The 18458-nt window shown below is 46.6% G+C and overlaps 1 protein-coding gene across 2 annotated transcripts in view; it reads left to right on the top strand.

Annotated features, from left to right (window-relative positions):
- Positions 1–18458, top strand: part of CROCC2 (ciliary rootlet coiled-coil, rootletin family member 2) — a 274079-nt gene that overhangs the window by 170967 nt on the left and 84654 nt on the right. For both annotated transcript variants that reach the window (XM_073581213.1, XM_073581212.1), the window contains exons 17-19: positions 1254–1484; positions 2108–2301; positions 2382–2509. In XM_073581213.1, the coding sequence (XP_073437314.1) occupies positions 1254–1484; positions 2108–2301; positions 2382–2509 (553 nt within the window). The remainder of the gene's footprint in view (positions 1–1253; positions 1485–2107; positions 2302–2381; positions 2510–18458) is intronic.

Here is an 18458-nt window from a genome sequence, read left to right as displayed (position 1 = left end):
TACTCCTTGGTTTAATTGACATCCTCTCTCTTTCCATGTTATCTGTTTGTTGCAGGAAATCTCTTACATGTGAAACTAATAATTCCTGTCTGGGCAAATGCTCTGAATCCAGGTGTACTCTTCCTGGCTCCTGTGTTGCACTGTGCATGCCCAGGAGGAGTAGTGAGCATGATTCTGGATGTCAGTCATGCCCAGGAGGGCCTAGTGAGCCTGATTCTGGATGTCAGTCATGCCAAGAAGGGCCTAGTGAGCCTGATTCTGGATGTCACTCATGCCAAGAAGGGCCTAGTGAGCCTTATTCTGGATGTCAGTCATGCCCAGGAGGACCTAGTGAGCCTGATTCTGGATGGCAGTCATGCCAAGAAGGCCCTAGTGAGCCTTATTCTGGATGTCAGTCATGCCCAGGAGGGCCTAGTGAGCTTGATTCTGGATGTTAGTCATGCCAAGAAGGGCCTAGTGAGCCTGATTCTGGATGTCAGTCATCGTGTTTTTTTTTTTTGTCTGAAAGACAAGGTTAGTTGAAATCTTCCTCATTGAATATAACCATCGTTATCTGAAGCTATAAAATATTAGATTTAGACAATGAAATAGTCAGTGTAGGTATCTACTACTAGCACCCATTCCTATAAGGCTTATGAACAATCATCTTTTTCTTCTGAATTTTTATATACGCTTTTTACATAACTATGGCCATCTGTATATCAGCTAATCTAAAATTTGCAAGACCAAATACAGTTTTCTATGTAAAGAATTGTAAGGTATCCATAAAAATCAAATGCCATTTGGATGGATCCATATGGAATCCATTTTTTTTTTTGCACATCCATGCATTTGAATAGATGAGTGTCATCCGAAATATGGAAGAAAAATGTACATGCTGCAAATGGTCATCTGAATAGCTAAATAGAAGAGCTTAAGGCCAAATACTGTCCGTGTGACGTCAGTTTTCACGATGGTCAGCACTCGGACCGTAAATACAGTTTTGTGAAACAGTCCTAAAAGATTGAAGTAGCGCACACATAATTCTCAGCAAACCTTTCCAAAAGACTCTTCTTTGACAAGACCACCCCCTTATCTTATTTCACTTCCCTCTTACTTTAAGCATACTGGTTATTTTCATTGAGAAGACCATTCCATAGAAGACCACTTCCCAATACAATGTTCGGTGGTCATTGCACTGTATCATGTCAGAATGTTGGAAATATGTGGAACAAGAAGGATTTATTGTGCTCCCTTTATACCTCCTGATACAGCTGGAGGCTGAGCGCAGCTCGCTGCAGGAGGACAGGCGGGTGAACGAGGCTAGCTGCGCGGCATTGAGGGAGCAGCGGGAAGCACTGGAACTCGAGGTATCTCAGCTCCAGACAGAAAGAGCCGGACTGGAGCGGAGGTGCCGGGAAACGGATGAGAAGCAGCAAAGGATTGAGGAGCAGCTGCTCATTGTGCACAGGGAAAGAGCTAAACTGAAAGAGCAGCTCGCACAGGTAAAGGTGGACTTATTGCTACTGGAGCATAGCCATTGCAAATTAACTTTTGTCGTTTCTCTAGTTACAACATGTTGCTATATTATGACTAGTGCTTCAATCCGCAGTGTCAACCAATAAATCAATCTGAAAATTCAAAGGCTATACCTCAAAAACTTTAATAGTGGTAAATAGCGGGAATGCATAATAAACTCATTGCAAACATTGTTTTGGAGTTTGATATATACAGTACGTAGAACCTGGCACACAAAGCCCTTCCGCATTTGATTCTCCATACACTTTAATCTCTACACTCCCTGATTGTGAACCATCAAACCAGCCTCCCCCAGATTTGTAACATAATGGGAGGATGCTTTGGGCATCACTATTCCCATAGAACAGAGGGATAAGGTGCTTCTCCTAACAGTAGATATGGGGCCTTCTATAAAACTTGGTTCTATTGGATGGAGTTCCAGCACTCTCTGAATAAGGAAGTCTCTCTGACTCTCAGACATGATTGCCCTTGGGGTCTTGATAGCCTCATAGTTGTATTCTCATCACGAAGAGAAAACTGTAATTTGTTCACTCAGCTTTATGTCTGTATTCCTATTTTCTTTTTGCTCTGTCCTTCCGCGATCCATAAGGCCAATACAGTCATGCAGACACTTCAGGATCAATTGCAAGAAAATCGAAGGGAGTTGGACGTACAGGCTTCAGCCTTGCAGCACGCGGGGAAGCACATTGAGGAGCTGACCAATCAAAATGCAGAGTTTGGCGTTCAGGTAGCCGCCCTGGTGGCTGAAAGACAGGAACAAGAAGATGAAGTTGCTGAGTTGCGGTAAGACTATTTTTGCTGTTGGTCATTACGTCTTTCTACTTTTTCTCTGTTCTTTATATTTTCTTCTCCTGGTTGCTTAGGGGACAAAAGGAATCTCTAGAGAGCAGCTTGTACGATACACAGCGGAGAGCGGCACAACTGGAAGATCGCAGAGAACAACTGGAAGGAGAGATGCACACGCTAATGCTTGCTAAACAAAACCTTCAAGGTATAAATCACCGCCTGACCTGTCTGGATACCCCAGTAATGACTGTTATATGGGCACAACTACGGCTTGGACTGGATTCTTATTTTCATATAGTTTGCAGAGTAACCAAACTTTTTGCATGATTTTCATATTGTTGCATTTTAATTGCTTGCAGATCGGTGGCGGTCCAGTACCCTGAGACCCCCCACGATCGCTCAATAGACCACCGAGAAGTGCACGGTTCAGGAGACAGGAGAGCGCAGCTTGCACACAGAGCGGGGTATGGATTATGTAGAAGTATAGATTACAAAACCTATACTTTCTACTTAATCCATACTCCACTCTGTGTACAAGCTGCGCTCTCCTGTCTCCTGAACCGTGCACTTCTCGGTGGTCTATTGAGCGTTCAGTGGGGGTCTCACAACCCAGGACCTCCACTGACCTGCAGGCAGTTGAAGTACCTGATATACACTCACTGGCCACTTTATTAGGTACACCTGTCCAACTGTGTGTTAAGACTTAATTTCTAATCAGCCAATCACATGGCGGCAACTCAGTGCATTTAGGCATGTAGACATGGTCAAGACAATCTCCTGCAGTTCAAACCGAGCATCAGTATGGGGAAGAAAGGTGATTTGAGTGCCTTTGAACGTGGCATGATTGTTGGTGCCAGAAGGGCTGGTCTGAGAATTTCAGAAACTGCTGATCTACTGGGATTTTCACGCACAACCATCTCTAGGGTTTACAGAGAATGGTCCGAAAAAGAAAAAAAATCCAGTGAGCGGCAGTTCTGTGGCCGGAAATGCCATGTTGATGCCAGAGGTCAGAGGAGAATGGGCAGACTGGTTCGAGCTGATAGAAAGGCAACAGTGACTCAAATTGCCACCCGTTACAACCAAGGTAGGCAGAAGAGCATCTCTGAACGCACAGTGCGTCGAACTTTGAGGCAGATGGGCTACAGCAGCAGAAGACCACACTGGGTACCACTCCTCTCAGCTAAGAACAGGAAACTGAGGCTACAATTTGCACAAGCTCATCGAAATTGGACAGTAGAAGATTGGAAAAACGTTGCCTGGTCTGATGAGTCTCGATTTCTGCTGCGACATTCGGATGGTAGGGTCAGAATTTGGCGTAAACAACATGAAAGCATGGATCCATCCTGCCTTGTATCAACGGTTCAGGCTGGTGGTGGTGGTGTCATGGTGTGGGGAATTTTTTCTGGGCACTCTTTGGGCCCCTTGGTACAAATTGAGCATCGTTGCAACGCCACAGCCTACCTGAGTATTGTTGCTGACCATGTCCATCCCTTTATGACCACAATGTACCCAACATCTGATGGCTACTTTCAGCAGGATAATGCGCCATGTCATAAAGCTCGAATCATCTCAGATTGGTTTCTTGAACATGACAATGAGTTTACTGTACTCAAATGGCCTCCTCAGTCACCAGATCTCAATCCAATAGAGCATCTTTGGGATGTGGTGGAACGGGAGATTCGCATCAGGGATGTGCAGCCGACAAATCTGCGCCAACTGTGTGATGCCATCATGTCAATATGGTCCAAAATCTCTGAGGAATGCTTCCAGCACCTTGTTGAATCTCTGCCACGAAGAATTGAGGCAGTTCTGAAGGCAAAAGGGGGTCCAACCCATTACTAGCATGGTGTACCTAATAAAGTGGCCAGTGAGTGTAGATGAAAAAACATTCAAAAAGTTTAGTTTCCTTTTAAAGAATAACTATCATTTTTATTTATTTTTTCTTTCATTAATGAATAGTACACATGAAAATAAGAAACTTTGTAACATATCTTATCAGATAAATCCGCTTCTTTATCTTCTTCTTAAACTGATATTTAATTCTCAAATTTCTCAATTCATGGGTGAAAGCTGCATTAATTGAATACAGACTTTCCCGTTACTGAGATGTCAGTTGGAGCTCATAAAGTTCTATGGAGAACGGTAACTGTCAACTATTGTTTAATGACAACTTGTGTTGTGTCTGTCTGTAGCTCCTCCTTCCTTCATAGAATGTTATGAGCACCAACAGTCATCTCACTAATGGGTACATCTTTCTTCAATGAATATGGATTTTACCCATGATTTGAAAATGAAAGATTAATCCAGGAGGGGATAGAAGCAGATTTTTATGATAAGTTGCTTATTTTCATAGGTACTATTGATTTTTTTTTAAATAAAAATGACAAGGACGGTTATTCTTTAAATATATGTACCTCTGGTTTATAAAATCACTAAGGATGATTCCCATATTAGCGACTTACAGGAGCCACAGTGTGTACATATATTTATGGGAAAGGCTTTTAACAGGCCGGGCTCACCTATTGTCTGGCGGACAAACACAGCTATACACGCAAGTCTTTATAAATGCAGAATGGTCTCCAGGAAGGGTCATGTCGGGTGGACAGCCTGGCACAATTTTACTACATATTCTTGAGGATCCATTTACAGTGTTAAGCATAAGAGGTCATAAATTCTACAATAGATTCTCATAAAATCAGCCAGCAAAATATTACTGCATGCAAAATAAAAGGTTTTATATTCTAGACACAACATTAATATGAACTACAGTATGCTGTAAGACAGATAATCCGCTGAGTAGTTGGTGTAACACGATGACATGGTGCTGATAAGTCTGACATAAGCACAAATATACTCTAGCGTATCTGTCTGTATGGGCTGACATAGGCTTAGGAGTTTTTGGACAGTTATTTTAATGGATCATTTATGAGCTGCATAAAAGTTGCTGATAAGAGCTACCAAAGAATTGTCTAGATGAAGCCGCGCTAGCATTTTCTCTTAAAGTGTTTTTAAGCCCAATTTACTTTTTAATAGGTGTGGTTTTTGGTGTAGTTATTCTTGTAAAATTGTGAATGTCTCTAAGGAAGAGACGCATAAAGCCGGGTTCACACTTGAGTTTGAATGACATTTATTCTTTCCTTCTTAACATCAGAGAAAAAAGAATGTCAGTTTTATATTAAATGTCATTAAAGGAGGTATGATCACTTCTAGCCATGTACATCCCCTGCAGCATTAGATAGTAGCATTATATTGCCTTGAAAAAGTATTCATACCCCGTGAACTTTTCCACATTTTTTCACATTACACCCAAAAAACTGAAATGTATTTTGTTGGGATTTTATGTGCTATACCAACACTAAGTAGCAAGTATTTGTGAAGTGTAAAGGAAATGAGATATGTTTTTTTAAAATTATTTAAAAAATCTAAATCTGAAAATTGCGACGTACATTTGTATTCAGCCCCTTGAGTAAATACTTTGTAGGACCACCTCTCACTGCAAGAACTCAAGCAAGTCTTTTGGGGTATGTCTCTACCAGATTTGCACATCTAGAGGCTGGAGTTTTTGCCCTTTCTTCTTTGCAAACTAATAGCTCAATAAGACTGGATGGAGACGTCTGCAAACAGCAATTTTCACGTCTTGCCACAGATTCTCAATGGGATTTAGGTCTGGTCTGTGACGGGGCCATTCACCCACATAGATATGCTTTAGTCTAAACTGAATGGGTTAAATGTATTTTTTTTCATGTAGGCTATGGTTTTTCAGTCTATATTGAAAGTAAAAGTTACAAATCTTACAATTTTCTCAGAGGCCACTGGGGCTTTTTAAGACGCTAACTTCCTGTTGTTTCAGGAAATCCACATGTACATGAGCAGCAATGAATGACCCTATCTTTTGTACTGAATCATTTAAAGAGAATCTGTCATTAGGATCAACCCTCCTAAGCTGTCTATATGGGCATACAAGCCCTAGGAAATTGAATAAAATGATACTTTGATATCTGCGATCTGATGTCTTATTCCAGAGAAATCCTTGTTTTTTTCTTAATATGTAAATTAGCTGTTACGATCTATCATAGAGACATAGATCTCCCTGAGCATCTGCCTCCAGAGCTTATTTTAAATGAATGTGTTGTTACCAGTGAGAGACATGAAATGACTGACAGTCTGCTGTAATGATCTACATGTCTCACACTGGATTAAAAACACATGTGACATGCACACATATGAACAAGTCGGTAGGACACTGTTCATACCACCCACTGACTCAAACACAAACAGAGAGCACAGAATGACATTTGTGCAGAAATATCCTGCAATAAAACATATAACAGTAGTCAGCAAGTGCTGATGTAAAGATGATAACAAATACAGGGTATTTAGTCGATACGTTTTTTTGCAAAAAAAGTATACCAAGCTGCTTCACCGCGTCAAGGTAACCCTATCGAAGCAGTCCCTATCTAATGTATTTAAAACCTGAACATGTGAACAGTGTTTAAATGAACAGGATGAAGATAGGCCGCTTCCTAGTATGGGCACGTGGTGTAAGCCAGCTCCTTATGTGCATGTCACACAAGAGAGGGGTGGGGTTTCTCAAATCATGCATAGGCACAGAAAAACTGGATTAAAAACACATGTGACATGCACACATATGAACAAGTCGGTAGGACACTGTTCATACCACCCACTGACTCAAACACAAACAGAGAGCACAGAATGACAATTGTGCAGAAATATCCTGCAGTAAAACATATAACAGTAGTCAGCAAGACAGTGTTTAGACACTGTTCACATGTTCAGGTTTTAAATACATTAGATAGGGACTGCTTCAATAGGGTTACCTTGACGCGGTGAAGCAGCTTGGTATACATTTTTTTGCAAAAAAAGTATCGACTAAATACCCTGTATTTGTTATCATCTTTTCATCAGCACTTGCTGACTACTGTTACATGGTCCGTCCAGGCATCTCGGCGGACGCCAAAAAATTGACGGATCCGCAAAAAAACGGATCCAACGGATGGCCATCCGTCAAGATCCGCCAGTAATGCAAGTCAATGGGGAAAAAAATGGATCCGCCAAAAAAATGGCGGATCCGTTTTTTTGCAAAAACGGCGGATTTTGACTGATGGTGAAACAGGCCTAAGCTGGCTGGATCACTGGATCTGGCCAGTGTCAGTGACCCTGCACTCCTCTGATGCTACAGAGGCGGAGCTGCATTTATTTGAAGAGTGCACATTTCACTCGCACAACGCTCCCCTACCAGCAGAAAGCCAAGAGGCAGGGGAGTAGTGCACTCCTCAAACTAAATTGTGAGACAACCCATATAAATGTCACGTCACAGCTGTTGGGTGACCCAGGACCAGGGGCTCCTTCCCTGTCCCTAACACTAGGGGGAACTGTTATGATGAGTCACCGAAGGAGCAAAAAAACAAAATACTAGCTAAGTCCAGAAAAACCAGAGAGGTTGGCAGCTATCGGATTGCAGACCCCTGAACCTATCCACAACAACTAGCAGTAGCCGTAGGGGGTTCCTACGGTGCCCTAGACCCCTCGATCACAGCCGGAGAACTATATAGCCTAAAGACAGAAAGGGGAAAAACTAAACTGCCCCAGAGCAGACCCCAAAGCAATAGGCAGCCCCCAACATATAATGACGATGAAGCAAGATGAAAACACTAACACAGATAGAAAGATAGGTTGAGCAAATGATGGAGCCCAAGCTAACTACATAGGACAGGATAGGAAAGCTGCTGTCTGCCATCCGCAAAAACCCTATCAAAATGAGCCAACCGACTGATAGGAAAAACAGGCCCTGAAGTCGCTAGGCTTCAAAAGACTATATCAGCACTCAGGTATATCCTGAAGACAGAGCAAAATATCAACAGATCAGAGACAAAATTGGAGTTCAGCTCACCCCCGGCCGGAGATATCAGAACTCCCAAAAAACAAGGCAAAACAAAAACAAAACTGAAGAGTACAAAGAAGAGCAGAAAAACTTAGCTTTCAGATGCAGGAATCAGACTGGTCTCCAAGAATCCAGCAGGAAAATCACCAGCCAGGAAGAAGGGAAAAATGAACTCACAACAGTACCTCCCCCTTGAGGAGGGGTCTCCGAACCCTCATCCATGCCACCAGGGCGATCCGGGTGAGCCCGATGAAAGGCACGCACCAATCTTTCGGCATGAATATCAGAGGCAGAGACCCAGGAATTATCCTCCTGACCATAACCCTTCCACTTAACCAAATACTGGAGTCTCCGTCTAGCCAGACGGAAATCCAGTATCTTCTCTACCTCATATTCCATGTTACCTTCAACCAATATAGGGTCAGGAGGTGCCACCACAGGAACTACTGGTTCAACAAACCTCTTCAACAAGGACTTATGAAACACATTATGAATTTTAAATGTGACAGGAAGAGCCAACCGAAAAGAGACCGGATTAATAATCTCCAAAATCTTGTAAGGTCCAATAAATCTATGCTTAAACTTAGGAGAAGCCACCTTCATAGCGATATTTTTTGATGACAACCAAACCATATCACCCACCTTAAACTGGGGACCAACGGTCCTACGCCGGTTGGAAAACCGCTGGGCCTTTTCCTGGGAGAGAAACAACTTATCCACAACTTGGTCCCAGATCTGGTGCATTCTCTCCACCACAGTGTCAACACCTGGGCAGGCAGAAGGCTCCACCTGCCCTGAAGAAAATCGAGGGTGAAAACCAAAGTTACAAAAAAAAGGTGACATCAAAGTGGCAGAACTAGCTCTATTATTTAAAGCAAATTCGGCCAAGGGCAAAAATGAAACCCAATCATCCTGATCGGCAGAAATAAAACATCTCAAATACGACTCCAAAGTCTGGTTTGTTCTCTCCGTCTGCCCATTGGTCTGAGGGTGAAACGCAGAGGAGAAGGACAACTGAATTCCCAGCTTGGAACAGAAAGTCCTCCAAAATCTAGACACAAACTGAACTCCTCTGTCAGATACAATGTTCTCAGGAATCCCGTGCAAGCGAACCACCTGTTGCAAAAACAAGGGCACCAACTCAGAGGAAGATGGCAACTTAGGGAGTGGTACAAGATGGACCATCTTAGAGAATCTATCACAAATCACCCAAATAACAGTCATTCTCTGAGAGACAGGCATATCAGAGATAAAATCCATTGAAATATGGGTCCATGGCCTCCTGGGCACCAACAAGCCACTAGAGCGAGAACAAGGTTTAGACCGGGAGCAAGTCCCACAGGACTGCACAAAATTCCTGACATCATGAGACAAGGCGGGCCACCAAAAAGACCGACTCACCAGATCTCTAGTACCAAAAATACCTGGATGACCAGCCAATGCAGAGCAATGAACTTCAGACATCACTCTCTTCCTCCACTGGTCAGGAACATACAACTTTCCACTGGGACAACGCTCAGGTTTGTCCTCCTGAAACTCTTCCAGAGCACGTCTCAAATCGGGCCAGATGGCAGAAAGAACTACCCCCTCGCATAAGATGGTAGCAGGCTTAGTCACAACAGGAGAATCAGCAAGGAAACTCCTAGAGAGGGCATCTGCCTTGACATTCTTAGTGCCCGGAAGAAAAGAGACCACAAAATCTCGGAATATATCGTTCATGAAGCACTGGAAGACAGAAGGGGCATTAGTGAGCCCAAAAGGCATCACCAGGTACTCAAAATGTCCCCCCGGAGTATTAAACGCCATCTTCCATTCATCCCCATGCTTAATGCGAATAAGATTATACGCCCCCCTGAGGTCAAGCTTGGTAAACCAGCAAGCACCTTTAACTCTGGAGAATAGATCAGAAATCAGGGGTAACGGATACTGATATTTAACAGTAATTTTGTTGAGGGCGCGATAGTCAATACAAGGCCTTAATGAACCATCCTTTTTAGCCACGAAAAAAAAAAAAACAGCACCTAAGGGTGAAGAGGATGGTCTAATATGACCCTTCTCCAATGCCTCCTTAATATAGGATCGCATAGCCTCATGCTCGGGTACAGATAAATTGAAAAGCCGACCCTTGGGGAATTTACACCCCGGGTTCAGCTCAATTGCACAGTCATAACTCCAATGAGGAGGCAAAGACGCAGACTCATTCTCACTAAATACATCATAAAAGTCAGCCAAATAGTCAGGAACATCATGCGACTGGGGAGAGGTGGAGAAAAACAGGAGCATCACTAAGGGCACACCGACAACCCCAACTCACCACAGACAAAGATTTCCAATCCAGAACTGGATTATGGATTGCAACCAGGGAAACCCCAGAACAATGGTATCATGCAAATTATGCAACACCAAAAATCTGCAATTTTCTTGATGGTCTGGGGCGACCCGCATTACCACCTGGGTCCAAAACTGAGGTTTATTCTTCGCCAAAGGAGTAGCATCAATACCCCTCAAAGGGATAGGCGTCCGCAGAGGTGTCATAGGAAATCCACAACGTTTAGCAAAATCCAAGTCCATCAGGTTCAGAGCTGCTCCTGAATCCACAAAAGCCTTGGCGGAAAATGTGGACAGGGAGCAGATCAGAGTAATTGCCAGAAGAAACTTAGGTTGAACACCACCCACAGAAAACGTGTGTGCACAACGTTTCTCTCGTTTAGGGCAGACAGAAATAATATGCGAGGCATCTCCACAAAAGAAACACAGCTTATTACGCCTTCTGAACTCCTGACGTTGTGCCCTAGACAAAACTCTATCACATTGCATAGGTTCAGACATTTGTTCAACAGGTGGCAACATCTCTCGTGTAGTTTTGCGTTCACGTAAACGCCGATCCACCTGAATGGCTAATCACATAGAATCGTCAAGACCAGAGGGAACAGGAAATCCCACCATAGTATCTTTTACAGTTTCTGACAAACCCTTCCGAAAGAGTGCTGCCAAGGCACCATCATTCCAGGTAGTAAGGACCGCCCACTTTCGGAATTTTTGACAGTACAACTCTGCCGAATCCCGACCCTGGCTTAATGCCAACAGGGTCTTTTCAGCCTGATCAATAGCATTAGGTTCATCATACAACAACCCCAAGGCTTGAAAAAATGCGTTCACATTATTCAGAATAGGATCATCAGGTTTCAAAGAAAACGCCCAATCCTGGGGATCGCCGCGCAGGAAAGATGACAATTTTAACCTGCTGCGCGGAGTTTCCGACGAGTTAGGCTTCAAGGCAAAAAATAATTTACAATTATTCTTGAAATTCAAGAATTTAGACCGATCCCCCAAAAATACATCAGGAGTAGGAATCTTTGGTTCAGCAGCATGTGAATGAGCAAGATAGACGGAAATTCCCCGCACTTCAGCAGCGAGCTGCTCCACATGATCAGATAATTGCTTCATCTCCATTGAGAGAAAAATTCCCCCTACGGCCTCAGAGATATAGAGGAAAAAAATATGCACACAAAAAAAAAATAAAAAAAAATTCTGACACTTTTTTTTTTTTTTTCTTTTTAACAATTCTCTCCTGCTATTGAGTACCCTAGGATCTGCGGTATGGCTGGTGATTCTGTTATGATGAGTCACCGAAGGAGGAAAAAACAAAATACCAGCTAAGTCCAGAAAAAACAGAGAGGTTGGCAGCTATCGGATTGCAGACCCCTGAACCTATCCACAACAACTAGCAGTAGCCGTGGGGGGTTCCTACGGTGCCCTAGACCCCTCGATCACAGCCGGAGAACTATATAGCCTAAAGACAGAAAGGGGAAAAACTAAACTGCCCCAGAGCAGACCCCAAAGCAATAGGCAGCCCCCAACATATAATGACAGTGAAGCAAGATGAAAACACACAGATAGAAAGATAGGTTGAGCAAATGATGGGGCCCAAGCTAACTACATAGGACAGGATAAGAAAGCTGCTGTCTGCCATCCGCAAAAACCCTATCAAAATGAACCAAATGACTGATAGGAAAAACAGGCCCTGAAGTCGCTAGTCTTCAAAAGACTATATCAGCACTCAGGTATATTCTGAAGACAGAGCAAAATATCAACAGGTCAGAGACAAAAATGGAGTTCAGCTCACCCCCGGCCGGGGATGGCAGAACTCCCAAAAAACAAGGCAAAGCAAAAACAAAACTGAAGAGTACAAAGAAGAGCAGAAAAACTTAGCTTTGAGATGCAGGAATCAGACTGGTCTCCAAGAATCCAGCTGGAAAATCACCAGCCAGGAAGAAGGGAAAAATGAACTCACAACAGGGAACCCTATCTTGCCCTACTCCCCGGGATACGTCTCAAGGTGAAGATGCCAGGGTCTCCATCCTTGCCTTATCTCCTGAGTTCGCCCTCCATCTGTTCTCTTCCCCTACCCAGGGAAGAGGGTCGCTACTGTGCACTGTAGTACGCCAACCGAACAAACAAGGCAACACAAACAAGGGTTAACAGAAAACGCCAGGCATACAAAATATTCACTCACATATAACAGATTAATGCACCAGGGAGAGGAGGTAGGGGAATAAACCAAAATAGAGAAAGCTAGGGAAATGCCACACATGCAAACCAAACAACAGTCACAGATAACTCCTCCAACTCTCCTTCTCATATGAATTCCTCTCCCTCCATTAGCCATGAAGCAAATGCTATCTCTGACAAGGAATTGCATTAGAGCCCAGCTTATAAAGGGGAAAGGAGTGGCTGACCGAGCTCAGTGTCTAACCGAGCACAGGGATTTCCAACATGGCCGATTAACCCCTGTTCTGCCAGAAGAAATAAGCACATTTAAAATGAAGGAGAAGTGCTTATTAGCTCCGGAGTAGGAGCAATCAAACACTGCAGTCTTCAGGCTCTACTATCGCGGTAACCCTGTGACAAAAAGACTATGTTCGCATTGCGTTTTTTGTTGTTTTTTTTCTAGTGGTCACTATGCATAATCTGAAAAAGATTAACTATGGCTCCTCCTCTGCAGTATACGCCCCTGGACGGCGTCAGCCTTCTCCAGTTTTTGCTTACAGTAGTGTCGCAAGGAGGCACACCTAAAGAATTTTTCTTTTTTCCGTTTTTTTCTTCCTGATGACAGATGAAGAAAAGTGGGTCTCCTAAGTGAGACTCCCGGCATGGCTCCTTCCTCAGCCCCCTATTATGAGGTGCCCAGTTGAAGTTGAGATGGCGGTTCCCCATGTCGCTTCTTCCCCAGGCCTGCGGGTGCTGGTTCGAAATTGAGACCCCCTTCCTTCCCCAATTCCTTTTGGTCTTGGGTTGAGGTCGAGGCGAGGAAGAAGCCCCCTGACGGTGACAGCAGCACCCTCCCTAATCCCCCTCTGGGGGTATTAGGTTGAGACGCCTCAGGTAGGATCTGTTCCATGGCAACCTGCACAGTATCCAGGGACCCCAGCCAGCTGCGGGCTCCTGTCGGGGCCGGGGGGAGTGCGGCCAGGCATAGCACATGCAGACACAGGGCTCCCTGCGCCCCTGTCGCTGCGGCAGCATCAGTCTATAGCGCCTCAGGGGGACCCATCACAGGGCCCCGCTTCAGATTGTGGCCCCACTGGTAGCCTGCCTTTCAATCCGGGGGGTCCGGTTAAAATACGACCCCCTCCCGGGCTACCGCGCCGGCCTGGAGCCCTTTCTGGGCATAGATATCTAATTTAGGTCGAGGTCGCCGCCTCCTCTCCACCCCCCGGCCTACCCCCCGGATGACAAATATGACACTCCACAGTGTCATAGAAGGGGCGGATCGAGGCAGAAAGGGCGCGTTTTTACATAGCCTTGTGCGCTCTTTTCAGCTCTCCGCCCCCTTCCTCCTCGTCTTCTCGGCGGCCATCTTCGCTGCAGCAGACGCCGTCTGGTACATCAGCAGCAATGCCAGCAGTCTCCGGGGGCACAGGACTGTGAATTGGCGGCGCTGGACCTAGGGGCACACTGGTGGGGTAAGATCACAGCCGGGTTCTCTTTACTCGGCTGTGAATCCATATTACCTAGAAGGCGGTCCTCCGCTAGCCACCCTCTGTGCACTATGCCGGGCTCAAGGAAGAGAACCAGGCAGGACTGCTTTTATGCTTTCTGCACAGCCTGCAAAACCACTCTCCCCAGTGGCAGCACGTACCAGCACTGCAGGGATTGTATCCAAGATACTGGGTCAGAGCCCCAGGAAGCCCCTACCATTGCTTCAGCGGCCGCTACCACGCCGGAATGGGCTACCCAGATGTCGCAGTCTATGACACAGTCCATAGATAACCTAACCTCCACATTACTCCAGGCTCTGCAGGGTCATGTCTCAGCTATGAGCGTTACCCAGCAAAGGGACAGCTCCACTCAGGGACAGGCCATTTCTGGCTCTCCCAGACGTAAGCGGACCCACACGTCGCGTTCCTCTGCGTCATCCCATAGAACACGGTTATCCCCTTCCAGGGAGAGACACCGTAGTTCCAGGTCGCCTAGACCGTCCCCTACCAGAGACAGACAATGCAAATCTCCGCAAGAAGACCTCCGCCCCAGCTCACCCACCAGGAAACGCCTGAGCGATACGCAGGATTCAGAAGGCATCTGTGACTCCGACTCAGACAATGAGACGGAGAGGTCTCTGGTCTCTTATCCCCCTAGCAATACAGCGCTAGTTGAGGACATAATCTCTTCCATCCAACGGGTGCTGGACATTTCCGATCCAACCCCGGAAGTCCCAGAACACAAGATTTGCTTTGAAGGTGTTCTGAAACCACCTAAAGTTTTCACTAACCACCCGGAATTTCAGACGATCCTTACTGAGCAGTTTTCGCAGCCTGAGAAGAAATTCACCAATCGCAAATATTTGGAGGCTAGGTACCCCTTCCCACAAAAGGACACCAAGCAGTGGAGAGATCCACCCGAAGTGGACCCCCCAGTCTCTCGACTAGCAGCACAGACCCTCCTCTCACTGCCAGATAGCTCAACCCTCAGGGACAGCAGACCGGCAGGTAGAACGCATGGCTCGTTCAGTTTTCGAAGAGGCAGGGGCCTCCCTGGCCCCCGCGGTCGCTTCAGTTTGGGCGGCCAAGGCCATTCTGGCTTGGGCCAAAACATTGCAAAATGGTCTCCACACTTCAAATCCTGAGCTGTCGGACCAAGCGGTTCAAATAGCAGTAGTAGCAGATTACATGCTTCATGCAGCCCTTGACTCCGCAAGAGGTGTAGCGGGGATAGCAGCAAATGCCATCACAATTCGGCGTATCCTCTGGCTGCGGGAATGGAAAGCGGATGCGGCCTCAAAGAAGCCCCTCACGCATCTCCCGTACCTCAGTGGACGGCTTTTCAGTGAAAAGTTGGACACAATGATATCCAACGCCACTGGGGGTAAGAGTACCTCTCTCCCTCATCTAAAACCTAAACGCACGTTTAAACAGCGTAACCAAACACGATTCCGATCCTTTTGGAATTCTTCGGGATGGTCAGTCTCACGCCCAGCACAAAATCGTAACCGCTCTCCACGCAGTGACAACCCACGGTCGGCGCAGAGGCCGGACAGGACCTGGCAGTTGAAAGCAGGCCAGGCGAAGCCCAAAGGAGAAAAACCTCAGAATTTCACCTCATCATGACTCCGGACGAACTCCGGAAGACACCCCACCAGTAGGCGGACAACTTCTACTCTTTCAGCAAGTCTGGCTGCCTATTACAGAAGACAGGTGGGTCAGGGAAATAGTGTCTTCCGGATACAAGATAGAGTTCACTTCCAGTCCACCGAACCGATTCTACCTCTCTGTTCCACCGAAACCGCCAGACAAGGCTCGTGCCTTCCACCAAGCGGTCTCCTCTCTCCTTCAAGCAGGATTCATAGTACCGGTTCCCGCGGCCGAACGCTTCAGAGGGTTCTACTCCAATCTATTCGCAGTCCCCAAGAAAGGAGGCAGCGTCCGGCCCATATTAGACCTAAAACAGCTCAACAAATATGTACGGGTTCGTCATTTTCGCATGGAGTCCCTTCGGTTCATCATTGCGTCCATGGAGCAGGGAGAATATCTCGCCTCCATAGACATACAAGACGCATACCTGCATATACCAATTGCTCCCGCCCATCAAAGATTTCTCAGGTTCGCGATCAACCAGGACCACTACCAGTTCGTGGCTCTCCCTTTCGGACTCGCGACGGATCCCAGAGCGTTTACCAAGATCATGGCAGCCACCATGGACGTTCTACATTCCAGAGGCATTGTAGTCGTTCCATACCTGGACGACCTTCTCATCAAGGCTTCCACCTTCATGGACTGCGAGGTCAGCGTCTCAATAACAATCGACACTCTGAGTTGCTTGGGCTGGTTAGTCAACTTACAAAAGTCATCGACTACCCCAAGTCAGTCCCTGACCTTCCTGGGGATGCTATTCGACACCTCCAGGGGTCTGGTGCTCCTTCCCAGGGACAAGGCACTGGCTCTCCGTCTGGGAGTTCGCATACCCCTCTGCAATCCTCCACGATCTCTCCGGTTTCCATGAGAGTACTCGGCAGGATGGCACCAGCAATAGAGGTGGTACCATTTGCCCAGTTTCACCTCAGGCCTCTTCAACTAGCCATCCTCAAGTCATGAGACAGGAATCCTTTCTCCCTCGACAGGGAGTTCTGGCTCACAGAGGGAACCAGGAGGTCCCTACTCTGGTGGCTCAAGCCAACCTCACTTGCAGCGGGAAAATCCTTTCTCCCTGGTCAATGGAAGGTCCTGACCACCGACGCGAGCCTAACAGGTTGGGGTGCGGTGCACCTACATCACAAAGCACAGGGCAAGTGGTCACCAGTGGAAGCGAACATGCCCATCAACATCCTGGAAATTCAGGCCATCTTCCTGGCATTGAGACCTTTTCGTCAATTACTGGCAGCCTTTCATATCAGAGTACAGTCGGACAATGCCACGGCGGTGGCATATGTGAATCACCAAGGCGGGACCCGCAGTACCCAGGCGATGAGAGAACTGGCGCATATCCTCCAATGGGCGGAAGACACGAGGTCGTTACTCTCTGCGGTCCACATCCCGGGTGTGGACAACTGGGAAGCCGACTTCCTCAGCAGGCAAGGAATGGACTCGGGGGAGTGGTCTCTCCACCCCGAAATTTTTCGCCAGATCTGCCATCGCTGGGGGACCCCGGACATGGACCTAATGGCATCCCATCTCAATGCAAAGGTCCCCAATTTCATGGCCAGGACACACGATACGGTCGCTCGGAGCAGATGCCCTAGTTCAGGACAGCTTCTGTACATTTTTCCACCTCTTCCCCTGATATTCAGAGTCGTGAGGAATTTCAAACAAGAGGGAGTTCCAACTATCCTGATCGTACCAGACTGGTCCAGATGTACATGGTACGCCGACGTCGTACAACTTGCAGCAGACGCCCCCTGGCATCTCCCCGATCGTCACGACCTTCTGTCACAAGGTCCATTCTACCATCAGAACTCAGGGGCTCTCAATTTGACGGCGTGGCCCTTGAAACCTGGGTTCTAACCCAGGCAGGGCTCTCACAGGATTTCATTATGACCATGATCAGGGCAAGGAAGCCAGCCTACGCCAAGATTTATTACCGTACCTGGAGAGCTTTCTTTACCTGGTGCGAATCTCGCGAACAGGTCCCACTCCCGTATTCCCTCCCGAAGGTACTCGGTTTTCTTCAATCGGGCCTGGACGCCAGGCTATCACTAGGCTCGCTTAAAAGCCAGGTGTCAGTGCTTTCAGTGCTTTTCCAAAGGCGTATTGCTAACAAGCCGCAAGTAAGGACTTTTTTCCAGGGAGTTTCCCGATTAGTTCCCCCCTACAGACGTCCACTGGAAACGTGGGACCTCAACCTGGTCCTGACAGCATTGCAGGCACCACCTTTCGAGCCCCTTAAGGAAGTCCCACTCCGCATTCTGTCGCAGAAGGTGGTTTTTCTGGTGGCAATCACCTCGCTGCGCATCGTGTCTGAATTGTCAGCACTCTCCTGCAGACGGCCTTTCCTAGCCTTCCACCAGGACAAGGTGGTTCTCCGTACAGTACCATCTTTCCTTCCGAAGGTTGTGTCCAACTTCCACCTCAATGAGGACATTTCTCTGCCATCCCTTTGCCCGGTTCCTGTTCATAGAGTGGAGAAGGCTCTGCATACGCTTGACCTCGTCAGGGCATTGCGTATATACGTGTCTAGGACTGCACCCTTCCGGAAGTCCGATTCCCTTTTCCTTCTTCCGGAGGGCGTTCGCAAAGGTCTGCCGGCTTCCAAAGCTACC

This window comes from Dendrobates tinctorius, unplaced genomic scaffold (genome assembly GCF_039654945.1).
Source record: "Dendrobates tinctorius isolate UK_male_01 unplaced genomic scaffold, ASM3965494v1 ptg000069l, whole genome shotgun sequence".
Taxonomy (NCBI): Eukaryota; Metazoa; Chordata; class Amphibia; order Anura; family Dendrobatidae; genus Dendrobates; species Dendrobates tinctorius.
The sequence above is the reverse complement of the archived record's forward strand: the minus strand, read 5'-3'. Positions and strand labels throughout refer to the sequence as shown.